General features: G+C 45.3%; 1 protein-coding gene across 3 annotated transcripts in view; it reads right to left on the reverse strand.

The window, feature by feature from the left end:
• Positions 1-15,295, reverse strand: part of THSD4 (thrombospondin type 1 domain containing 4) — a 566,849-nt gene that overhangs the window by 437,195 nt on the left and 114,359 nt on the right. For all 3 annotated transcript variants that reach the window (XM_053888890.1, XM_053888892.1, XM_053888891.1), the window contains one exon: positions 546-648. In XM_053888890.1, the coding sequence (XP_053744865.1) occupies positions 546-648 (103 nt within the window). The remainder of the gene's footprint in view (positions 1-545; positions 649-15,295) is intronic.

Raw genomic sequence — 15,295 nt, forward strand, 5'->3', positions numbered from 1 at the left:
ACTAAGAAAAGTGACCCTGGGATCTAGAGCAGTATTGGCAAGTTCTATCAGAATCAGATCTTCTGCCATTTTGAAACGGCAAGAACCTCGGAACCAAGGCCAATGCCTGCCTATGGCGTTTCATCCTTGGAAACCGCACGTGAGGCCCTCCTTGCACATAAAAGCCAAATGACTGGTTAATACAACCCTACACGTCCTCTGAAGCCACCACATGAACCCTGGAGCAGGGCCGGGGGAAAGGGAAACTGTCCCCGCTCAATCCTCCGATGTTGGTTTGAACCTCTTGCTCCCCCCAGTTCTTCAAACCCTGTTCGGTCCCACTCAGATGCTGCTCATTTCTATCAATCTCTCATCCATGTGATAATGGTCCAAGAGTCACCTGAGCTAAACCACCTGTGGGCTCCCCCGTGTCCTAGGGTCACACTTCGCCCCCTACTGCCACTCTGATGAGGCTCTCGCCAATTCTTCCAGCGTTGAGCAGAAGGGAGCAGCGTTGGAGAACAGACAGGCATAATTCCTATGGCCGGGGCTGTGCCTATTCTTACCTTCTGCAAACGGTTCCCACTCATAAAACCGGCCCATGAATGGCTTGTTGTTGTAGGATGCACACTGAACCTCCCGGATACTTCTACTGCTTTCTGGACACACCTAATAAAGCAGATATTGAACATGCGGTTAGTGTCCGTATCTCTTCACGGCCCCAGTCACACCCCCGGAGGCCTCTGCAACTGTAAATGCCAGCCCTCCTCTACCAAAACCAGGGTTTCTGAAAATGTGCTGATCACCTGCATTAAAATTTTAAATGCAGATCTCAAGGCTTCATTCCAAGTTTACTAAATCAGAATCTTTGGAAGGACACTAAAATTTTAACAAGCTCCCCAGGTTAAGCTTTTGCACCATAATTTGAAAACCACTAACTGAAACCTTCTGCTCCTGACAAATTGGTCTGCTCACCTACTCCAAAAAGGCCATTCATTTCCATCTGCTTGACTTTGTTCATGCCATTCCCGCTCGTGGGATAATATTCACACAAGCATGTACAGAATCCTTATCATGCGCAGGTACTGTTTTGAACATATTACACATACTAATTCATTTAATCCTCATAGTGACCAATGAGGCCAATAGGAGAGTTCTGCCGATTTTTCACAGATGAGCAAACTGAGGCACAGAGGAACCACTCAGCCAGTGAGGGCAGAGGCTGGATTTCAGGCTACGTGGTCTGGTGCCCATCCGGATGCATCTCAGTGTCCTTCCCATCTTGTCTACATTCTGGTCTAAATGCTCTCCACGATCTAGTGCCAGAGCTCCCAGCCTTTCGCACACAAAAGAGTCACCCAGAGGTCTATGGGAAATACAAAGTCCCAGGTCCCTCCCCGAAGGATGGCTAGTAAGTAAGTCTGGTGTGAGATATTTTATCAAATTACCCAGTGATCTATATTTTATCAAATTATCAGGTGATCCTGATATACTAATCAAAGAAAATATCCAGTTCCCTCTAGTTTCTTTCTTATTTACAAATGATAAATATGAACAGAGTGTGACATGAAATAAACAAATGTGAAATATAATAATAAGATCAGAGTCTCTAATTCAAATCACGGATAAAGTGTGATCTAGCTTTTTTTAAAACCTAAGTACGTTCTTATTTAAATGTGGGGGGGGGGGGGGCGCCTGGGTGGCTCAGTCAGTTAAGCGTCCAACTTCGGCTCAGGTCATGATCTCACGGTTCATGAGTTCGAGCCCCGCGTCGAGCCCCTCTGACAGCTCAGAGCCTGGAGCCTGCTTCCGATTCTGTGTCTCCCTCTGTCTGCCCCTCTGCCACTTGCACTCTGTCTCTCACATTGTCTCAAAAATAAATAAACATTAAAAAAAATTTTTTTAATTTAAATGTGTGTGGGGTCAGTGTGTATGTTTTAATAATCAGAGGGAAAGGAATCTGGACCCTTACATATTAAAAGCCCTGTGTATAAGAAGTTTCTGGAATAAACTGCCAATAAGGCAGCTCAAACTCCTGAAGGATTTCTAAAGAAATCCACTGTACGTATCAGAAATGCCAGATCTTTTGGAGGAGGAGGGAACAGAGGGAGGAATAAAACCAGGCAGAAGGGAAAGCATCTCTTGCTTGAAAAAGGACAGTTGGGAGAGGCTGCTGGTACAAACACCCGGGGTGGTCATAACCCTGCTGCAGCCTGAGCCAAACCACATGGAGCGAGAAGCCATGTGAAGCAGAACGTGATAGAAACCGGTGGAGAAAAAAAGGGCCCGGTGGACAGACAGGGTGGGCTGAGCTCTGACAATCAGTGAGAAGCCGACGGGCCGGGGAAGGCTGTCTCCATGGGTTCTGGAAGGCAAGCCTCTGGTGGCCCCCGAGCCAGGAAGCAGGTAGGTGTCCAGCAACACCAGCTGTCTCCCTGAAGGATTTGGGGTTAAGATGCTTCTGACAACCCTTTGGCCAGAACTAGAGCTCGACGGGGATGTGATCAGTTGGGTGACTTGGGAGAAGCTGACATCCTTGCAACAAGAAAGAATCGCTAGGCAGGTTGTTAAAAATACAGGTTCTCAGGCCTCGCCCCACTGGGAGGGTAGGGACAGGGCCAGGAATATATGCTTGGAGATCTGGCTCAGCCACCCTGGCACCGGAACTCAGTGGCAATGAAAAGCCACACCCAAGCCTCAATCTTACTCCATGTTAGTTAATGCCCAATCACAGTATTAGAGCAGGGACAATCAAATCCAACCCTTTAATTCTGATGAGGACACTGAGGCCAGGAGAAGTGGCGTAGCTCCCCAGAGGTCGTAGTGACATAGGGACAGAGCCCAGAGCGCTGACCGCCCACTCTGGCCATAATCAGAAACTAGAGATTCTCAGGGTGCCTGGGTGGCTCAGTCGGTTAAGTGTCCGACTTTGGCTCAGGTCATGATCTCACAGTCCGTGAGTTCGAGCCCCACGTCAGGCTCTGTGCTGACAGCTCGGAGCCTGGAGCCTGCTTCAGATCCTGTGTCTCCCTCTGTCTCTCTGCCCCTTCCCCGCTTGTGCTCTCTGTCTCTCTCTCTCTCTCTCTCTCAAAAATAAATAAACATTAAAAAAGAAAGAAAGAAACTAGAGATTAGCTACTGGGTTGCATCTTTTCATTATGGAAACAGACCAGAACAAGTGGCCTCAATGTCCCATTCCTCAAATAACCACACCTATGTAAAGCCAGGCTTTTCTGCAGTGAGGCTTCAGCCAGAAGCCTCCCTCACTCAACCTGGTGGCAGTTGCCAGAATTGGAAGCTACAGACCACAAACTCTTAGCCAGTCTGCTTAACCTCTTTCTCTTCCATCAGCAAAATATGCTAATAGGCTACACCAGGAACCAGTGCATCTGTGGAATCATTCTGAATCGCTCAATACTTGATGGTCTAAATGTGTATTTCATAGCATGCAAAGCAGTCCACAACCCATTAAGTGAAAAAAGTGCTAAGTGATTGTGTGTGTGTGTGTGTGTGTCAGTGTGTGCAGAGAAAGATTAAAAGCATTATCTCTGGAAGGTGGGTTTTAGATTTTTTTCTTTTCACAAAGAAAACTTTTGGCTTATTGCACTAATTTTTCTGCAATATATATGTAACGTTTATGTAATAAAAATGTATAATTACTGAATCCTTCCAAACACTTGGCCCTTTGCCAGCTTTGCACGTGCTTATAGTTAATAATCTTATGGTAGATTTTAATGTCCCACTAAAGCTCTTGCTATGTCCATTTGCATCTACCAAGCCAATAGTCACCAGTGACAGATCATTCAGGACGCCCTGTCCCAGGTCACCAACAAGTTCCTTATATCTGAGCATGGCCCAGTTACTTCCTGAGGCAAAGGGGCTTCATGTGGCATCCGACCCACAGTGGGGGGGGGGGGGCGGGGAGGGGGGTCAGGTGCTGCAGCAGCAAATCCACTTCCAGTTGCCCAAAGGCAGCTGAGCCCAGCAAACTGCCTATGGTATCCAGCATGTGGCTAGCATGGGAAGATACAGCAGGAGATGACCGGGTGCCCTGCCATGGCCCTGGGTGTCCCTAGCAGGGACTCACATGATGCTAGGGGACCTGCCAATTAGAGGGTAGGAGAGGGACCAAGTCAGAGAAATGCAAGGCTCACAGGGTCCAGCTGTGGATGTGGGTTACTGAGATGAAATTATAGTAAAGACGATCAAAACAGAAGTCTGGGGTCACAGTGATGTTAAGAATAGCTAACTTTGGGGCACCTGGGTGGCTCAGTCGGTTGAATGTCTGGCCCTTTCGATTTCAGCTCTGGTCATGATCTCGCAGTCATAGGTTCGAGCCCCACATCGGGCCCTGTGCTGACAGTGTGGAGCCTGCTTGGGACTCTCTCTCCCTCTCTCTCAAAATGAATAAATAAATAAATAAATAAACAAACAAATAAATAAAACATTAAAAAAAAAAGAATAGCTAACTTTTACTGAGCACTTATTAAATGTCAAGCACTCTACCGCATGTTTTATGTATATTAGCTCATTTAGTCCCCACAACTATTATACCCATTTTATAGATGAGAAAGTCAAGGCAGCAAAAAGTTAAGTGAGCTGTCCAAAGCCATAGGGCTGATAAGTGGTGAATTCAGTATCTGAATAACACTTTGGATCTAGAACCCGTGCCATTAACCACCACGCTATGGTGGCCCTCAAGACTGGGTGGGCAGCAAAGCTAATTTGTGATGGGTCCTCAGACAAGAGGGCCTTAACTCCTTGACCGAGAAGTCCTGGATCCCAAGGTCGGATCCAGCCTCTAAGGCCTGGGGAAGGGGCCTCAGCTGTAAGGATCGGGCAGTTGCAGATTGAGGATGAAAACCAAGCAGGGTCAGGGAAATTCTGTTTCACATCTCTTGTGGGTTACATCTGTTGGTACTTGTCATACTTTTATCGGTATATGATCTCCTCTCATTTCAACAGACTCCCTGAAGTTAAAACTTCCCGGTTACAGATCGTTTTACATTTGTTGCATTTTAAGTGGGTTGCTTCCTGATGCCACAGACTGAGTCACCCTCACCTTATCAGTAATTGTCTCTATTTTACACAGCAAGTTCGCTTTGGGCAGATTTCCCGCAGCCACTAATCCTTTCCGTGGGCAGAGATTCTTGTCATCTTCAGGCCGGAAAAGTGGGACAAGGGAAAAGCCGGGTAGATAGAGATCAGGATCACAGGATGGGGCTAACAAAGACCAGAGCTCTATTGCCATGGAATGCCTCTGGGAGATAACCTCCCTTCAAATGACTTCCCTCCATCCCCAAGGGGGAGAGATGTTTCCGCTGGTCTCTTATGGGAAAAGGAAAACGATGTGCTTTAATATAATAAATCCTTATAAAGCACTTCAGACCCTGTCCAAAGTTCCATCTCGACAACGGCCTAGGGTTGCTATGCGTTACAAAGAGGATTATGGAAACTCGGGCTGTGTTGCTAGTGACCCTGGTTAATCTGAGGTCACTACGGCCTGCACCTAACTTCACCGTTCAAGGGGCCTCTTGGTGACCACATACTCACCTTCTGATAATTACTTTCAGCTCCTCAGTCAACTGAAGGACTGAAGGGCATCATCCCCAATGAAGGTGGCACCAAGGGACATGACCTTGAAGTCTTCCTGGGTGAGACATGCATTTTTTTTTTATCCTTTGCATTGCTCTGGATTCAATCAAAAGACCAGTACAAACATACAACATGCGATGGATTTAACATCACCCCAGTGAAGAAATCGAAAGAAAGATATCTGGAAAGTGTCCCTACACTGCCATGAGAAAGGGACCTTGGGCATGTGACTTGGGCAAAGCACTTTGCTTCTCTAAACCTAAATTACTGCATTTCAATAACAAGCCCTGAACCACTCCCACCCTGCAGGGATTTTTGCAAAGATTAATTTAGTAATACATGAAAATTTCTAGCTCATAATAATGCCCACTAAATGTTAGCTGAACTGGAATCTAAGTAGACATCAAAGATGACTCCAGCAATGAGGCGCCTGGGTGGCTCAGTCCATTAAGTGTCTGAAGTCAGTTCAGGTCATGATCTCACGTTTTGTGGATTCAAGCCTCATGTCGGGCTCTGTGCTGACAGCTCGGAGCCTGAAGCCTGCTTTGGATTCTGTCTCCCTCTCTCTCTGCCCCTCCCCCACTCAGTCTCTGTCTCTGTCTCTCTCTCAAAAATAAACAAACACTAAAAAAAAAAAAAAAAAAAGACTCCAACAGTTCCAGAAGCTTCAAGCGCCTGACAGGTAGGTGTTCTGAGCAAACACTCCCCTTTCTTTTCCACAGCTGTAAAAAGGGGCTTTGTTTTCCAGCTGTAGAATAATAGAATAATACAACCATGGATCAAAATTTCTTACAAATTATCCAGCACATTTTTCAAATATGTTTCATATCTGCTTTCTCAAGTCACTTGGAACAAATCCAACCTCGCAAAAACTTTTGCCACCTGCTACCACTTCTAGCACTCTCTAGACAGTCAGTAAATTGGTTTGTCCAAAAGGGTTGGGTCAGGGTTTGGATTTAAAACCAAAAACAACAACAAAAAAAAACCCCAAAATCCTGAGGTTTTCTTAGTATGCAAACACCTTTTCTCCCCCATCCAAGTTCATAATGTTCTCCTACAAAAAGGTGTTTCCCTCTCCTTCAAAGAGCCAACGGATGTTAATATGACTAAGCCCATTTATTCACAGAGGAAAACCACATATTTTTAAGTACTCTGGATAAACGTTCATACAAATCTAGACTTATCCCGGTAGTACTTATTATTTCTCCCTCCTTAGATGTATATATCTCTATGCATGTAAGAAGATCTAAAGGAGGGGTGCATGGGTGGTTCAGTCAGTTAAGCATCCGACTTTTGGTTTCGGCTCAGGCCATGATCTTATGGTTCATGAGTCTGAGCCTCGAATCAGGCTCTGTACTGATGGCTCAGAGCTCGCTTGGGATTCTCTCTCTCTCTCCCTCTCTCTCTAACCCTCCCCTGCTCGCTCGCTCACGCACTGGCTCTCTCTCTCTCTCAAAATAATTCAGTACGCTTTTATTTCATTTTTATTTTTTAATAAACTTTTAAAAAAGATCAAAACAAGAACATCTTTTTTTTCTAACTAATCAGAAAGTATATGGCAAAATGTAAACTTTTTTTTTAAACATTTAAAACTTCTACTTCCCCTAGTTGTTACTTTCAGGAACACATTTATAAGAGTGGCTTTCTTCCCCTCTGCTATCTGCTAGAAGAGCAGGTGAAATTCCTTCAAAGGCAAATATTCAATGTGGCCCTAGTACTATGTGTCATTACTGCTGTAACCTCGCAGGATACAGAGAAGAACCCCTCATAATTAGGGATTTCACAGGCCAAGAAGAGAAAACTACATCAGTTAACACATGTAGTTCAGCAAACTGGACATTAAATTTCTAATCTTGCAAAACAAGGAGTTAACTCATCCTCCCTAATGTTGATAAATCAAGAGAACAAAAACTGTGAATATACTACATGTAATTAAAAATATACGGGGCACTTGGGTGGCTCAGTCGGTTAAGCGTCCGACGTCGGCTCAGGTCATGATCTCACTGCTCATGGGTTCCAGCCCCGCGTCGGGCTCTGTGCTGACAGCTTGGAGCCTGGAGCCCGCTTTGGATTCAGTGTCTCCCTCTCTCTCTGCTCCTCTCCTGTTCATGTTCTGTCTCTTTCTCTCAAAAATAAATAAATGTTAAAAAAAAAAATTTTTTTTTTTTTAAATATAACTGAGGGGCACCTGGGTGGCTCAGTCGGTTGGTTAAGCGTCTGACTCTTGGTTTCGGCTCAGGTCATGATCTCGCAGTTCGTGGGTTTGAGCCCTGCATTGGGCTCTGTGCTGATAGCACGGAGCCTGCTTGAGATTCTTTCTCTGCCTCTCTCTGTCCCTCTGCTCTCTGTCTCTCAAAATAAATAAATTTGAAAAAAATTAAAAAATATATATATATATAATTGAAAATTAAAACGTGGATAGCAGGTATCAGCACAGTGGGAGGGAAAGAGGGTCATTTCTCCTTCTTTTGGAGTGAGGAGTTGATGAAGGAAATTTGAAGTTGATGTATCAATAAGCAGAGGTATCAGTATACTATTAGACTTATGAAGAGAATGACCCTAGTAAATAAAAATTCAAAATGACTGACTGCGGGGTACCTGGGTGGCTCAGGTGGCTAAGCATCTAATTCCATCTCAGCTCAGGTCTTGATCTCAGGGTTGTGAGTTCAAGGCCCACATCGGGCAAAGACTTTACTTAAAAATAAAAAGATAAAATACCTAAAAAAAAAAAAAAAGCAAAACAGAACAAAACAAAACACCTCATTTCATGTTTTAAAGAAAAACCAGAGGGGTGCCTGGGTGGCTTGGTCAGTTAAACACCTGACTCTTGATCTCAGCTCAGGTCTTGATCTTAGGGTTGTGAGTTCAAGCCTTGTGTTGGGCTCTGCATGGTATGTGGTGGGGGCAGTGCGGGGGAGGAGGGTCTGGGGGGGGTGCGGGAGGAATATAATTGATTACAATTACATCTAGGGAGAGGGACTAGGTTATAGCTCTCTCTGCCACTGTGCTATTTCTTAGTATCTGCACTACTTTCTATAATTATTAAGGTGATAATTGTGAACAACTCAATATATATGTGTGACTCATATCTTTCAAATATATTTACATGAAACATATAAATATTTATATTAAATATTTACATATTTAACAAATATATTTAATATTCACATATTTCATATATATGTATGAAAGGCCACTGACAGATCAAGAAAAGGTCAGTAAGAGGACTTTTTTTTTTTTAATGTTTATTTATTTTTGAGAGAGAGTGCAAGCAGGGGAGGGGCAGAGAGAGAGGGAGACACAGAATCTGAAGCAGGCTCCAGGCTCTGAGCTGTCAGCACAGAGCCCGATGCGGGGCTCGAACTCATGAACGGTAAGATCATGACCTGAGCCGAAGTTGGACGCTCAACCGACTGAGACACCCAGGCGCCTCAGTAAGAGGTCTTTCTATGGGAAATTCCAAGTGGTCGGAGAAGGTGGAAAGGAGAATGATGCAGAAAGCACTGACACCAGCATATATCCCCCAGATGAGGAGGCTGGTGACAAACTCATAAGAGAAACTTATGTTGAGCCCCCAGTTAGATGGAACTGGCCCCACAGTTCCTGGCAAGTTTTACACCTCACAGAATTGTTCTAAATCCTTGACCTGGCCCATTTGCTAAGTTCCTCCTTAAAAGTGCAGTCAGGAGGTTGTTTTTCCGCTCCTCTTTCCTTCAATAGGAGACTAGAAATGGGCAGAATTAGAATTGGCCTAAAGACATTCTAAAAGCTTAGCTATATTTGAGATTTGTCCAACATCTTCCCTTTGTTTTCACTCACTTCGAGACAGAAACAACTCCACATGGAGAAATCCATTGTCTGAAGTCAGTCCCACTCTAGGGAAATTTACTGGGGAGTCACTGATACCAGAACTCATCACATCCATGTTTGCTAAAAGCTGCTTTTAGCCCCAGGGGTTTTTCCCCATAACGTTAAGTGCACTCTGTCTAAAGTCAGGATCACGTCTCCTTTGGCAGCGAAGCACTTTGAAATCATAACCCCAAAACTGCCCCTGCACCAGCTGACTCACTACAGCCTCCCTTCACCAGAAGGAGCAGGAGTGTCATTGTTCCCTGGAGAGAAAACGCTGAATTCAGAGCCCTGAAGAGAAGGTGGGGAGAGAGACATCAAGCCTCCCAGACAAAGGGCATAGGTGCCTTGGTTGTTAATGTATCAGCAAATAATAATATGAACCCCCAAAACAGCTAGTAGGAAGGATTTTAACTGCATCCCTCAGGCACCAGAGGGACTGCCCCTTGGTTCCCTCCTTCCCCTGTTTTACTCTTACCAAGACTCCAGGTCATTTGCTTCCAAGCCCTGGCCTTCGAAGAACTTCCACGAAGAAGAAACCTATTTACTCGATTCCTTGAGCACTCATTATTTTTAGCCATAGCCGAGAAAGCGCAGGGCTGTGGATAAACCAGACCTCCCCATGTTGCCCCTTCACTCCTCAGGAGAAACTCGCAGGGGAAGCCACCACTCGCAGGAAAAGCTTCTGGCTCCACCAAGAGGTCTCCCAAGACCCCCTTCTGGCTCCTGAGCCCCTATGGGAACCCCTGTCACTCCCTCCTCCCAGAAAATCCTCCCCTCACCTGGATGGCCTACATTTCTCCAGAAGGCCAGGCCAGGCTCATTTCCACTGTCCAGGGATTTCAGAGTGTCGACCCAGCATGTGCAGTGGTGTTTATGCTCTATACTTGTCATTACCTATTTAGGAGTCTCTTTCTCCCACTGGACTCTTAGCCACCTAGAGCCAGAGCTTACTTTAATCCCAGTGTCCCTGACCCACAGCCGAACACCTGATCCCACTGTCGATATCAATGCTGTGTTTCTGGATGCCAACAAGAACCTACGATAGTGAGTGATCTGGCATGTCGTACCAGTAGATGTCTAAAATTGACATCTCTAGCCTGCTCTAAAAGACCTTAAGATTCTCCGGGCGCCTGGGTGGCTTAGTCAGTTGAGCATCCAACTGTTCATTTCAGCTCATGATCTCAGGGTTGTGGGATCGAGCCCCGTGTTGGGCTCTGAGCTGAGCATGGAGCCTGCTTAAGATTCTCTCTCTCGGGGCGACTGGGTGGCTCAGTCGGTTAAGCGGCCGACTTCGGCTCAGGTCATGATCTCGCGGTCTGTGAGTTCAAGCCCCGCATCGGGCTCTGTGCTGACAGCTCAGAGCCTGGAGCCTGTTTCAGATTCTGTGTCTCCCTCTCTCTGACCCTCCCCCGTTCATGCTCTGTCTCTCTCTGTCTCAAAAATAAATAAACATTAAAAAAAAAAATTAAAAAAAAAATATTCTCTCTCTCTCTCTCTCTCTCTCCCTGTCGTGTGTTCTCTCTCTCTAAAAAATAATACAATTAAAAAATTAAAAAATTAAAAATAAAAGACCATAAGATTCTATATCTACACTGGGGTTTGCAACTTCCTCCTATACAATGTAAACAAGAAAAAAAAAAACTCTCCCTTTTCTTTAAAGCCTACATTCCAAGATCCTTAGTACTGCATTTACTATTGATTTTACATTATTTCATAGAGGAAATCTTACTAAGAGTCAAACAATCCTAAAGACACACTAGAATGCTTAATATTCCCCGATGACATCCCAAGGTAAGGCTTCACATTAAACACACACATTCGAGGGTATAAAGCATTCACTGGCAGGAACTTAATCTATAGCTCTACGTTCTCATCCCTTTACACCTGACCCTAGGGTGATTATACCGAATCTACATCACAGTTGCCCTGTTGGGGCCCTCAGCAATTGTGTTTTATTGTTGGGGAAGGGAAAGAACTCTGAACCCCAGCTAATCCAGAGGACAAAAGGGGAGTCTGAGCAAGTCTGACCATTTCATCCAGTTTCATGACTAAGCACTTGGAAACTGACATGGGGAGACTGTGCTCCACTCCCAGCTCCAGAGAGGCACACAAGTGCGTTCACTCATCCAGGTCAGAACACTTTATTTCCTAACAACGTGTCAGCTCCCTATGTACATGATCAACACTATGGAGTTGGTGTTATTATCACCCCTACTTCATAGATGGTCCCAGGGAGTTAAGCGCCCTTGCCCAAGGAAACTGGGGCTTACATCTAGCACGGCTGGCTCCTGAGCCCGCTATCCTAGACCACCCTGCAGCCTAACATCCAATTGAACCAGTGGATTAGAATTGCTTTCTCCCTCTGCACTGTGTTTTAAAAGTTTTTCAAGCATCTATCTCGTGTATGAAAGTCAAGCAACACCCATGTGAAATCTCTGTATTTCGAGATGTCAAAGAACAAATTCCCCATTATTTATTGATTATTCAGGGGCGCCTGGGTGGCTCAGTCAGTTGAGCGTCCGACTTTGGCTCAGGTCATGATCTCACTGCTCATGGGTTCCAGCCCCGCGTCAGGCTCTGTGCTGACAGTGTGGAGCCTGGAGCCTGCTTCAGATTCTGTGTCTCCCTCACTCTCTGCCCCTCCCCAGCTCACATGCATGTGTGCTCTTTCTCTCCCTCTCTCTCAAAAACAAATAAAGATTAAAAAAAAAAGATTGATTATTTGAAGCGGATAGGAGGATGTGAGAGGGAAAGGAAGGAGGGTCTCTACAACCTGGCAAAGCATCATGGCACCTGAGATTCTGGCATAATCCTGCTTCCCCGTCTCTGTTTAAGCTGTGTCTTTTGCCCCAGACTGCCCTTTTCTCTTTTTTGGCCATCCTTAGAAGCCTAGCTCAGTTTTTTCCTCCTCAGTGGAGTCTTCCCCAACCCAGTGGCCTCCTCCTTTGTGCTCCCGAAGTTCTTCCCCCTCATGAAGTGCTCCAGCACCAAGTGCAATGATTTATACACTGCTGCACTGGGCTTCTTCACCACTGGACCACAAGGCTGTTGAGGGCGGAGGGGATGGTGATCAGTGATGAGACACCGTTCTGGGATCTGGAAGCCTGCAAAACCATTTCCCCTAATTCACACCTCCCCGTAGATGCATTACTATATACCTCACAACTGAGACCTCCACTGTGAGGGTAGTCTTAGAAAGTAGGACATTCCATTGAGAACCTGGGTGGGGTATACTGGGCACTTAGTTTATGGGATGATGTTCTGAAATCAGGGGATGTTTCCAACCCACCCTGGCCTACTTTCCCTTCTCTTTCTTCTCCCAGGTAGGAACTGGGAGAGATCTCTAAACGCACGTATTCCTTTTTACATCTTTGAAGGACATAAAATAACCTGTATTCCCTATTAGACTCGTATGATTTTTCACAATACTGCCCTTTACCTCTTTCCTCTTTGAGGAGGAAGATGTGCACAATTTGTAGATTCATGCTATCTCTTCATGTTGCCCATTGGGGCAGATATGTAAATATCCATGTGAGGTTATCCATGCAAAGGTGCCAGAGCACTGGGGTCCCACATGGGAAGTGTGCAGGTTAAGACTCAACACTGCAGGACTGAGACAGTTCTCTCCAGACAGGCCTGCTTACAAGACTGGTCCGTGGCTGGCATGCGGGAGCTTGGATTTCAGAAGGGATTCCATCACCCCCTAAGTGATAAGAGAGACTCACTATGCCTAAGCTATTTGGACAAGCGCTATAGTTTATGCTGAACGCCAGCTTTCCTGCTGGGAGTCTGGAATTTTGATATGTGGCAGGCAAAGGGTGCCTATGTGACCAGCCCCCAATAAAAACCTTGGGCACAGAGTCTCTAATGAGCTTCCCTGGTAGACGATAGTTCACGTGTGTTGTCACAACTCACTCCTGGGGGAATTAAGCACATCCTGTGTGACTCCACTGGGAGTGGACTAATGGAAGCCTGTGCCTGGTTTCCTCTAAACTTTGCCCCGTGTGCCTTTCTCTTTGCCGATTTTGCTCCATATCCTTTTGTTGTAAAAAATCATAACCGTGAGTCCTCCCAGCAAATCATCAAACCCAGTAAAGGTCTTAGGGGCTCCTAACACAGAGAGTTTTAAGGTGTTCATGATGTTTGGGGGATGATCCAAGTACCAAGAAGCCATGGGCTTATAAAAAGAAGACAGGCTCTCTCTCTCTCAAAAATAAATAAATATTTTTTAAAAATTAAGAAAAAAAAACCAAACAGGGCACCTGAGTGGCTCAGTCGGTTAAGTATCCAACTTTGGTTTAGGTCATGATCTCGCAGTTTGTGAGTTCGAGCCCCTCGTCGGGCTCTGTGCTGACAGCTCAGAGCCTGGAGCCCGCTTCGGATTCTGTGTCTCCCTCTCTCTCTGCCCCTCCCCTGCTCGCATTCTGTCTCTCTCTCTCCCTCTCTCAAAAATAAAGATTTAAAAATTAAAAAAAAAGAAGAAGACAGGCAGTAATGGGACCTCTAGGGAGTGACATCACTCAATAAGGGTAAGTGGGATGGGTCTCAGGATAATGGGGTTCACTGGGGAGGACACTGTGGGACATGCTGCAGCCAAGAGAAGGGAACTAAAGCTGTATGATCCTCTGTCGACATTCACCTCTCTGTCCTGGGTTTGAGATGTTACTTTGCCAACTGCCAAAATGATGGCCCACGTCATAAATTCACCAGAATTGTCTAAGATTCCTCGCAGTTCAATGTCCTTAGTAGTGGGGTCATCCCAGCACCCAGAGAGGACACAACGTCTACATGGAGAGAGGCAGCCCTGCCGTCGGCAGGAAAGGTCTAGCAAGACCATGCGTGCTTGAAAAGTGTAGGCGAAGTGACAGAAATACGTGCCAAATGCCCTCTCTCTGCTTCCGTCTCTTTCTGGTTTATGTGGTCTTCAAATTTAAGAAATATACAAGTCAATGGGACAACGTGTTCTACTTTAGAAATGAATTCATTTCACTTTAAAAGGAAAGCAAAGATATTCAAGAACAGGGGCCACGTCCGATCACGGACACAAATATTTCTGTTCAATTTATAAAGCCCTTTCTCAATATCACCTCATTTGATCCTCCGAACTCTGTGAGATAGATAATATGACCTTCCTTTCATCTTCCACGGCACCCGGGCTGTTATAAGACAAGCAACGATGCTTAATTAAGACTTAATGGTTGACTGATTAGTAATGGCTTTAGAAAAACGACTGCTTTACAAAAATTAATAATTCCTGAAGTCTGTCAGTGGAAGAAAAGCTAGAAAGCAATCCAGGCATTCAGAGGAATTATTAAAATCACAAATTAAGTCATTTCTATGGACTCTATAGCAGGAAATATATTTTTAATGAGAGAATTGAAGCTAATATATAACAGCTGTCCTGTTACCCAGTAACAGAATATTAAGGTAGATTAAATTATTAATGAAAAATATAGCAGCTTGGAAATCTAACCTTTAAACGTTCTCTTATCCCTTTCTCTTTTGTATACAGCCTTTAAACTGGTATTTTTTTAAAAACCACATTTAGTCTTGTCGGGGAGTTTCCATTTAGAAGTCGCTTTGCCACAGATCAGCTATGCAATCTTTTTTTTTTTTTTTTTTTAACGTTTATTTATTTTTGAGACAGAGAGAGACAGAGCATGAATGGGGGAGGGTCAGAGAGAGGGAGACACAGAATCTGAAACAGGCTCCGGGCTCTGAGCTGTCAGCCCAGGGGCCCGATGCGGGGCTCGAACTCACGGACCGCGAGATCGTGACCTGAGCCGAAGTCGGCGCTCAACCGACTGAGCCACCCAGGCGCCCCGCTATGCAATCTTTAGCAAGTTATTCACGATCAGACTTTCTCCGC

Source organism: Panthera pardus, unplaced genomic scaffold (genome assembly GCF_024362965.1).
Source record: "Panthera pardus isolate Hobbes unplaced genomic scaffold, ASM2436296v1 HiC_scaffold_24, whole genome shotgun sequence".
Lineage (NCBI taxonomy): Eukaryota > Metazoa > Chordata > Mammalia > Carnivora > Felidae > Panthera > Panthera pardus.